The 10774-nt window shown below is 45.5% G+C and overlaps 1 protein-coding gene across 1 annotated transcript; it reads right to left on the bottom strand.

Moving 5' to 3' along the window:
* Positions 1 to 1113: 1113 nt before the first annotated feature.
* Positions 1114 to 3406, bottom strand: CHST2 (carbohydrate sulfotransferase 2). The gene has a single exon (XM_042456283.1). It carries the CDS (start codon positions 2902 to 2904, stop codon positions 1576 to 1578), a length of 1329 nt encoding a protein of 442 aa, XP_042312217.1. The 5' UTR covers positions 2905 to 3406; the 3' UTR covers positions 1114 to 1575.
* Positions 3407 to 10774: the final 7368 nt, after the last annotated feature.

The following is a 10774-nucleotide window of genomic DNA, read 5'->3' as shown; positions in this document are numbered from 1 at the left end:
TACCTCCATTGTTTTCCCAAAGCACAGGGTATAGGTAGGCCACATTCAAGGTCTTTCCCGTAGGAGGTGCTGTGAATTCATTCAGTCAACACAGCATATAGAAAAGAAACTATTTGGTCCAGTTAAAACATCAGATCACGTAGCAAACCTTGTAAGAAATTATCTCTCTCTAAGTTTGCTGAACAATGACACAAGAACTTTAACCAACCCTTTGTAAGAATTCACAGCTTGTGCCTCAGAGAAAATAATTTTGGATTTAGCAAATCCAAACGTCTACTGGAGAGTGCTCACAGTCTCCTTCTTGCTCTCTCATTTTACAGCAAATAATTTGTCTCCTGTTAAAAGATCAGATGAGGAGACCATTCCAAGACTGTATGAGGGATCTCTCCAAATCTCACTATAGTTTGGGCTCTGGAATCTCTCAGGAAGACACAAGTCACTATGCGTTCCATGATACGCTGCATCAGGAGGGATATATTGGGACAAAGCATTTTTGACATGGTATGTACTTCCTAGAGAGCCAGCATGGTGTAGACTATCACTCTTTCAACCAGGGTTCAAAGCTCCAGTCATGGAAGTCCACTGGATGACCTTGGGCAAGTCATTCTGTCTCTCTCAGCCTCAGAGGAAGACAAATGCAAACCCCTCTGAGCAAACTTTGCCAAGACCCCTTATGATGGATCTGCCTTGAGGTTGGCACAAGTCAGAAATGACTTGAACATACATAACAACAATTACACTTTCTACAAAGAAACTGTTGCTAGTTGCACTGCTTCTTTTTTATAGTATCAGTGTTATGTCAGAAATACGAATATACAACTATGTTCCTTTATATGTGGCTTAACTGAAATATTACTAATCAAAAATTATTTAAGATTACATTTTGTTTTCAAGCAGACGTTTTCACTGGAAAATCTTTGTAAATGAGCATCTATTTGCCACCAAGCCTCTGCTGTACAGCAACTGTTAAAGGACCTTGTTAAATTGCACTTTCTAACTTTTATAATACTATCCATGCTTCCTTGTTGTTAAGTTAACAGGTGGCAAACAATACTTTGTGACATTCACCTGTACATCTAAAGAGAAGCATAATCAATATGTGGAGATCCCAAACATTGTAAAATTTCTTTATTCATATCACATTTAAACCTTTATACAAAAATCCAGTCTTCTGAAGTTTGCCTTATGGAATATTCCCCTCAATCTCCAACTCCCACCGTTTAAAAAAAAGCCTTGGCAATTGTGCAAGTCTTTCATGATCACCAACACAACATGTATGCAAAGATTTGGATACAGTACATACTGAATTATGTGCCTTGCATTTTTGGAGAGGAAAAAGAAGTCTTATAAGTTACTTACTGAAGTCTCTGTGTGTTTAAATTACTGATTAACCAGTAATGCAAAAACATGAACATGTCTCATCCTCAGTAGTCTCTGGAGGGTCAAAATAATCTTCCTTAACTGTCCTTAAGAAAGTGCCATATTTCTCTTTCTCTCTCTCTGAAACAAACACAATTGTTTGAAAAGTTACAGACAACTCTCTCTCGGCTTTCTTTACAAGGCACCATAGCTTACTCACAACCTTGGCTTCCTCAGCAAGGTTTTGCTAAGGTCTTTGACTTCTTCAGGACTGTTGACTCGCTCATAGCCTAAAATGGACATGGGCTGGTGGCAATACTCCTCCACTTGCTTAATCTGCTGAAAGCTCAGTGCTGTCCTCCAGGCATTCACAGCCTGGCTAGCATTTCTAGCAGAGACCACAAAGGGTTTGGAGGAGTACCCAGACCCACTGGTCATGTTGAGGGCAAACTTCTCCATCTCTGGACTCACCACCAGGTTGACAAAGCCATAGACCTGCCGCAAAGTCTTGATGGGGTCCACTACCAAATCCTCATAGCGGACAGCCATATAATTACCCTTCAGCCAGTCTGGAGGGCGCAGGGCAGTCTGCAAGGTCTTTGCCATGCTCCCGCAGATCACCTCCATGGCCCCCAAGGCATGGTAGTCTGAGCCCCCTCCCCCTTCTTTTTTGCTGTTGAGCTTGTGACCTGCGTCAAGGAAGGGCATGCGATGGATACGGGGGTCCCTGCTCCTTACCACCTGCAGGCTTTCACGAATAAGCCCGTGGCGGGACTTGATCCTGGAGCTTGCCACTGCCCGAGGGTCCCGGACCAGGTGAATGACTTTGAGAGCCAAAGAGGGGTCTTGCATGAGTGAGGCCAGGACTCCAATGTCAAAGACCCTCACTCCCTTGATGACTAAGGTGTGGTACTTGAGGCATTCCTCTTGGAGGAGGCCGAGCTGCTGCGGCGGGCACTTCTTACACACCTTGTCATCCACCATGCCCACAACTTCCTTGCGGTAGGCCGAGCAAAGTGGCGAGGAGCAGATCACCTTGTTGGTGGCTGCCCCAAAGACGCCCAAGGTGGTGAGGTTCTTCCCAGCCCCCGCCGTGCTGTAGAGCTGGAAGACAGAAAGGTCGCAGCGGTAGAGGGAACTCAACATGTCCCGGGCGGCCCCTTGCAAGGAAACAGCATCACCCGGGTACAGTTTCTGCCACACATGCCACACCGGCTCGTAGAGGAAGAAGACCTCGGGGTTCTGGTTGAAAAGTTCCCCGAAAAAGGACGACCCCGAACGCCAGGTGGTGAAAACGTAGACCAGCTGTCGCTTGCGGGCGAGGGGCACCGGGGGACCATAGAGGGCCCGAGTGTCCGACCGAGACTGATAGGCATAATAAGGCAGCTGGTGCTGTGGGTAAGGAGTGCGGCGGACAGGCAAGGGCTCACTGCACTGCTGGGGCCCTTTGTGCCACTTGTAGTCCAACAGGTTGAGCATGGTGAGGAGGAGGAGGAGTCCGTAGCCCAAGCAGAGCACCAGCGCCTTCCGGCGGAAAACCTTCATACTGGGCAGCGGGAGGCCAGCAGATGCCTGGCAGCCAACTATTGCACATCACATGCTGGGGCTCCAGAGGCCATTGAAGGGCACCCTCCCTTCGCCCCTCCAGGAGGCCAGCCTTCCTTCAGAGCCAAAGAAGCTGAGCATGAGGACACCACCTCCTCAGTCCCCTCAGATGCCACCCGAGGAGAAAGAAGGGCTCTCTCTTCGCAGGGTGGCAGACACAAAGTGGCAACCCTGTGCCCCTCAATGCCAGTTGCGGAGCAGGAGGAAGAAGAGGAAAGGGGCAAATGCTCCTTCTTTGTCCCAAATTAAGCCATCACCATCATGAGGGGGAGCTGTTGCCTCAGTTTCTGGAGGAGCCCTGGGAGTTCCTGCTCCACAGTCCAGGGGCCAAGTGAGTAACAGAGGAGCAGGAGGAGGATGAAGAGGAGAAAGAGGAGAAAGGAGAAGGAAGAGAAGAGGGAGAGGAGGAAGAAGAAGAGGAGGAGAAAGAGAAAGGAAGGAAAAGGAAGAGGAGGGGGGAAGAAGAGAAGGAGGAAGCAAAGAGGAGGAGGGAGAAGAAGAGGAACAGGGGGAAAAGAGAACGAGGAGGAAGAAGAGGAAAGGAGAAGGAAGAGAAGAGAGAGAGGAAGGAGAGGAAGGGAAGGGAAAGGAAGAGGAGAGGGAGAGGAGGAGGAAGAAGAGAAGGAGGAAGCAAAGAGGAGGAAGAGGAGGAGGAGGAACAGGAACAGGAGGAAAAGAGAACCGGGAGGAAGAAGAGGAAAGGAGAAGGAAGAGAAGAGGGAGAGGAAGGAGAGGAAGAGGGGGGAAGGAAAAGGAAGAGGAGAGGGAGAGGAAAAATAAGAAGGGGGCGGAGGAGATGAAGAGAAGGAGGAAGAAAAACAGGAGAAGGAGGAAGAAGAGAATGAGATGATGAGGAGGAGGAGGAGGGGTAGAGGAGGAGGAGGTGGAGGAGGAAGAAGGAAAAGAGGGGCCAAGACTCCTTCCTTTGCCGCAAGTTAAAGCCCCATGGCCCGGGGAGAGAAGGAGGAAGAGGGGGAGCGCCTGCCTCAGTCCCTGGAGGGGCCCCGGGAGGAGTCCCGGCTCCGCAGCCCAGGCGCCAGGAAGGGGAGCCAGGAGCAGCAGCAGGAGGAGGAGGGAGGGACGCGGCAGCGGCGGCGGCGGGCAAACTTTCGGAGGCGTCGGTGGAGCGCGGGCATGGCGCCCCCTCCGCTGTGGGTGGGATGCTGTTGCTGTTGTTGCTGCGGAGGAGGAGGAAGAGGAGGCGGCCTCCGGATGCGGAGAGGAGCCGGGCGCTAAAGCGAGGCGGGAGGCTGGCTGGCTCTGCTGCTGGGGCTGCTGCGCTTCCCTCCTCCGCCTGGCCTGGTCCAGCCGCCCTCCCTGCTAGGCTCTCCATCCATGGCGAGGAAGGAGTGGGAGGCTCTTGCTGGGTGCTGGACCAGGAGGAGGATGGAGCTGAGGCAGACCAGGCTCTCCTCCTTCCTGCCTTCCTTCCTCCTTCTCCTCCTCTGCTGCCACTGAAGGGCCAGGGAAGCTGCAGCCTCCAACGCAAAACAGCCCCCGGCTCCCCATTGGACGGGGAAGCTGCCAATCCGCTCACTCCCCCCCCTCCCCCCCTCCCCCCCCCCTAAATAAGCCCAAGGCAGCTGCTGATGCTCAGCCTCTCAGAGGAGGGGGCCCTAGCAAGACAAAAGCCGCCCTCCGTGGAAGGGACTTAGCAAGGAGGCATACAGTGCTGGGTGGGAGTGACACAGACGGCCCTCTCAAAAGAAAGTGGGTAAAGTGCTTTGAGTGTTCAGAATTGTAAGGTTAAAAAGTCTCGGCCCAGTCAAACTCAGGAAGCTTACTTTGGGGTAGAACAGCCTACCTAGAACATATTATTATTGATATTATTATTATTATTATTATTATTATTGTGAAGCCAAAGGCTTTCATGGCCATCATCCATAGTTTCTTGTGGGTTTTTCAGGCTATGTGGCCATGTTCTAGAAGAGTTTATTCCTCACATTTCACCAGCATATTATTATTATTATTATTATTATTATTATTATTATTATTATTATTATTCTATCCTGCCTCTCCCCTAATATAGGGACTCGAGGCAGCGAACAAGTATAAAACTATACAGTTTAAAAACAATACAAAATATTAAAATATGTAAATGTAAAAAAATTGTTTAAAAGAAACAATTTTAAGGATGAAAACAGTTATAAATGAAAATCTAATACACTCGTCCCTCCATAATTGTAGCTTTGATATTTGCAGATTTGGTTACTCATGTTTTTGATTAGTATGTTCTCTCTAGGAATATCTAGGTCCTCCAGTGCAACTCTATGGTCAGCTTTAACTAAAGGTTGCATGGAAAGACCTAGAGGTTCGTAGAGAGAATAATCTACTAGGCCTTTGTAACTACTCCAGTGCAGTTCTATGGTCAGTGTCTGTTGGACGTTGACCTCAAAGTTGCACCGGAGGACCTACAGGTTCCTAGAGAGGTGTCTTCAGGTAGAAACATGGTGTTTTTGTTATTTGCAGGTTTTTTTCCATATTCAAAGGGGATAGTGAATATGGAGGGACAAGAGTATATTAAAGTATAAACCATTAAAATTTGGGTAGCCCAGCATTTAAAAAAAAAAACCCAATCCTTATCAGCTTAAAAGGCCTGACTGCACAGGAACATCTTTACCTGGCTCTGGAAGGATAGTAGGGATGGCACCATCCTGGCCTCTCTAGGGAGAGAGTTCCAAAGCTTGGGAGCAGCCACTAAGAAGGCCCTCTCTCTTGTTCCCACCAAATGCACCTGAGAAGGTGGTGTGACAGAGAGAAGGGCCTCTCCCAGTGACCTCAATGCTCGGGGGCGGGGGGGGCTCATACAGGGAGATACGGTCCTTCAAATAGCCTGGACCCAAGCCGTATATAGCAGTGGTTCTCAACCTTCCTAATGCTGCAATTCAGAGGTTGAGAACCGAAAAAAGGTTGTGATCCACAGATTGAGAACCACTGCACTAGAGTATTACAGATTATGGCACCAACCCTGGGTCTTAGGTGACCCTTGTGAAAGTGTTGTTCGACCTCCAAAGGGGTTGCGACCCACAGGTTAAGAACCGCTGCTGTATAGGATAGGGTCATCTTAAGGTAGCCCAGTGGTGGCCCTAGGGTTGGTCCTCACCTCCCCCCCCCCCCCCCCCAATGATACCATTGGGGCAGCCATGAGCCAGAAATGGCTTGGAGGCACCCAAGAACAACAACCCTCTCCTCCACTAACCTCCTCCTCCCATTTCACCCCATACAGAATCCTTAGTCATGCTTTTGTTTTGTTTTTTGTACTAATGTTACTCCTTTAAATCATAATTCCTATACACCGCTGAATGGAACACTAATCGTTCTGATGTAAACAACAAGCAAAATTAAAAATTACGCCTTCTTTGAATTACAGTGTCTTACACACAACCTAAATGTATTTGCATATACACGTGGTGAAGATTCAGTTAAAATGTGGTGTCATTAAAGAAATTTTTTAAAAAAAATTTCAAAAAATTCAATTTTTTTAAAAAAAAATCAAATCAAATCAACTTAAAATACAAATGAAAACAGCTAAATGTGGGTACAGGTAAAATAGCTGTATGGTGCCTTCCAGTAGCTGGCATGAGGAACACAGCTGAAGAGTCCTGGCACTATCAGTCAGAAGACATTGTTTTGTGCAACTACTTTGATTTTGGTGTGATATTTTTCCCTCATCAGATTATTCTCTAACATGGAAAATGCATAAGCAGAGTGGTGGAGGGGAGGGGATAGAAAAGTTACAAATGAAAGGTGTCTGGAACCCCTATAAAAATCCATAAAGGGGCCAGGACATCTTTTTTTTTAATGATCTGGAAACACCTATCCAGCTTAAATTTGGTAAATATCCATGTAAGCCACATGTCTTTGGGGCTGGATTGTACACATGAGCTATCAGCCACTCCTGCCCTAAGCAAGAAATATCCCTCATTCGATTTACCCTTTATTTCTGTGCAGAAGTTCTGTTACTTTGTTGTCAGTAAATACAAGTAAAAATCTTGTGGCATCTTAAGAATAAACAAATTCTGTTTGGTATAGAAGAACAAACAGTGGAAATTTTTGTGGCACCTTAAAGGCTAACACAATTTTACATGGTATTAGCTTACAGGGACTCAGGCAGCAGTTCATGAAAACTTACGCCAAATAAAATGTGTCTGACCTTACGATGCCACAAGACTTTCACCTGTACTTGCTGTTAACAAGACTACACTTCTGAAATGTGAAAGATACTCTTGCGTAGGCTTGCATGGTAAATTACACAGGATGTATTTCTTGGTTAGGGTAAACACAGCTGTTAGTTCATGTGTTCAATTCAGCCCAAAAATCTTGTGTGTTGCGTGAAAATCCACAAAACTTCATTTCAGGTTTGGGTAAATGTTACAGTGCCTTTTCACATGTGATGGGAGAAAATGTGTGTAAAAGAGCTGTGGTGGGACAAAACCACACTTGCAGAGCATTCCTGTATTTCTCTACTCAGAAGTAAGTCCTATTATGTTCAATGGGGCATGCTCCCAGATAAGTGCATATAGGCAGACTTCAATATAGGTAATTCAATCACCTTCCTTTGTTGTTGACTTTGAAACCATTATCCTGTGCCCTCTTAGGGTGCATCTACAATGTAGAAATAATGCAGCAATACCACTTTACATGCGGTAGCTCCAGCCTATGGAATCCTGGGATTTGTAGTTTTGTGGTGCCTCACAAAACTACAAATCCCAGGGTTCTGTAGGATGGCACCCTGGTAGTTAAAATGGTGTCAAACTGCATTATTTCTACAGTGTAGATGGACAGAAGTAAATTCAGTATTTTTTCTGAGTAATATGCATGGGTTTAACTCTTTCCCATTCTTTCCACACTGTTTCCTCAGTCTCTATCACTCCTGTGATATTCCCCTATAAAGCAGATATTAGCAGAAATCCAAGCATCCAATCATTTTCCTGTTTGTTTTTTACACACACACACACACACACACACACATGCAGCAGTTTGGAAAGAAGTAAAAAGGAATGTTCAGTCCTTCCTTTAATCCAAATTGAACTTCTCCTGAACCTGTATTAAAAATGTTTTAGTAGATACAGATGCAGACCTCCAGTGAAATATGCCATTTGACTCCAGTGGCCAAAGTAAGGATGATGTGTAAATAATAGCTTGACTATTTCCTAAAAATTGCATAGCAGCTTCAAGAGACAGATTCAGATTGGCACTAGAGTGCCATAGGGAGTGTGGTCAGTCCTTAGTTTCTATCATGCCATTTTCCTAATAAATATCCCTGACATCTGAAGGTGTTGTGAGTGCCTGATTTTTCCTTCCTCTGGATCAAATAGCAATTTCAAGGGCAATCTTCATTGACAAAACAGCGCAGGGATGAGGGTTACACCCCCAGTATAATGGCACCAACCCAAATCAGAGATCATGTAGCACAGTGCTATTCAAAGTGGTGGTCCATGGACCAGTGCCAGTCCACAAGCCACTGACTGCCAGTCCCTTGTGAGATTCCAAGGAGGAAAAAAATTGAAGCCAATAGGCACAAATGTGTTATTGGTTCCTGGAAAAAAATAATTGCCAGTCCTCTTCATCAGATATCATAGGAAGCAATGGTGTAGTAGGTATTTAATCAAAATAATATATATAGTTGTGTCCTAAAGCTGTAGTGCTTGGTACAGTCGTCCACAAAGATCATAGATATTTGGCTCCATTGACAGATGGGTATGTTTTGCAAACTGAGACTGAAAAATCAATGAACGCATTCCAAAAGCAGTTATCAATGGGAGTCGATCAACAAAATAAACAAAAGAACAAAGAAAATTATGTTGTTACATTCCACACTCTTATGTTGCCTCTCTGTTAGGTTTTGTGTGCAATGCTGTATCCAAGGCTAAGTGTAATGTGATCAAGAGTATAGCATATTTGTGACAGGAAGATGTGTTCAACTTGTTCATATAGAACACACACACACTTTAAAACTGCATCTTCAAAATACACATAAATCTTCCAAAGTGAAAGGTAAAAAAAAATGCACCAGGTTTTGTGGCTGGTTTTTCATTGTCTCTTCACTCTCCACCCCTCTTTCTAAATTGCGCTAAATTGCACTCATTGGGAACCTTCCACCATTGGGTTTACTAACTGACACATTATGACATGAATTCGCATTGTTGGACCCGCAGTCACGTCGGATCTGAGCTGCAAAAAGCTCCAAAAACCTCTGTGTGATAAACACCATTGCTGGCAGTCATTATGACCTCTTAGATATATACAGGAGTGATGCAGTGGCTTAGTGGTTAAAGATGCCAGTTCGGAAGATCAAAAGTTCGCCAGTTCAAGGCCCGAGTGCTGCATGATGGGGGTGTGCTCCTGTCACTAGTCCTAGCTTCTGCCAGGCTAGCAGTTCGAAAGCATCCAAATGCAAGTAGATAAATAGGTACTACTTCAATGGGAAGGTAACAGCATTTGAGGCAGTCATGCTGGCTACATGACTACCAGAGCAGTCCTCAAACAACACTGGCTCTTCGGCTTCATAACAGAGATGGGTACTGACCCCTACAGTCGGTTATGACTAGACATTTATGTCAAGGGACTACCTTTACCTTTTAAAGAAGTATGCTTCAGGTAAGCAGTATTGCACTTTTCTGCCTGAATTTGTTGAAAAGAATATGGATTCACAGTATAGATTAAAAACAGATTTAGAGAATCATGCACAGAAATAATCTGTGAATCGGGACTTCTGGTTGAGAACGGCAGCTCGGAGGACGCAAGTTCAGGGAGTTCCTGGGCAGCATCTTCTCCGCTAGCACCTTTCCTACTCGCCGAGGGTATCGTGAATGTAGGGGGAAACCCCAGGCAAGGCATTGTTTGAGCGAAGAACCTCCGCTCCTCTTTGAGGCAACACTCACCCAGGACCCCTAGTCCCTCAGGGGACCAGGGTTGGAGGATAGCCAAGAGGTGGGAGAGTCACCGCTAACAGAGGAAAGCCTTTGGTACAAGAGCTGCCACCAACTTTTTAAAGAAAAGGTCAACAAGAATAAACACAAGGAAAACGAAAGGCTATATGCAGCTTAAACAACCAAGATATCTTCATTAATAGTCCTCACAACAAGGAGAGATAGAGCCGAGTTTGGAGGACGCAAAAAGTGAGTGAATTGAACTTATTATTATTTTGAAGTCCACTTACCTATGCTACCTTACATTTGAAAACTGAGTTGGATAATTGAAAAGGGAAGTGGACGAGACATTCCTTAAAATATAATTTTTTTTAAAAAGGGAAAAGAAAAGGACAAGGAGAAGAATCTTGTTGAAGAATATTAATAAATATTAATGAAACAAGACAATATAGGTACAATATAAAAATAAATAAAGCCGATAAAGAAAACTTGTCTTGGACACTAAGAATTTAAATAAGGGCAGCTGGAAAAAATAAAAGTAAGTCTCTACGGAGAAGACAGAAGAAGCACAGCTGCAACAGTAACAGTTGAGAAAAAAGAATCAGTATCGATAACAAGAATCAGCTGAGGAGCAAACAATTGAGGAAAGAAGTGGTGTGAAGTGGAGAGAAAGGAGAAAAGAATCAGACCCGAGGAGACAAAACTGGGCTAAAGCAGGAGGGAAAGAAACCTGAGCAGAATAAAAAACAGAAGTGGAGAGTAAGGAGGACAGAAGCGGGACCGCGGATCCAAGGCTAGAAGGGGAGGTGTTGGAGAAAGAACACCGAGAGGGGACAGCAGGAACCCAAGGAGAGGAAAGCCAGAAGAGGAGAACAAGGAGGACAGTAGTGGCACCGCGGATCCAAGGCAAGAAGGGAAGGCACCTCAGAAAAGAACAC

The sequence above is a fragment of the Sceloporus undulatus genome, chromosome 3, assembly GCF_019175285.1.
Source record: "Sceloporus undulatus isolate JIND9_A2432 ecotype Alabama chromosome 3, SceUnd_v1.1, whole genome shotgun sequence".
NCBI lineage: Eukaryota > Metazoa > Chordata > Lepidosauria > Squamata > Phrynosomatidae > Sceloporus > Sceloporus undulatus.
This window is presented reverse-complemented; position numbering and strand designations above follow the sequence as displayed.

What these genes read in the sequence shown, in the direction of transcription:
- CHST2 (XM_042456283.1), bottom strand. Translation starts at nt 2,904, where the DNA reads ATGAAGGTTTTCCGCCGGAAGGCGCTGGTGCTCTGCTTGGGCTACGGA.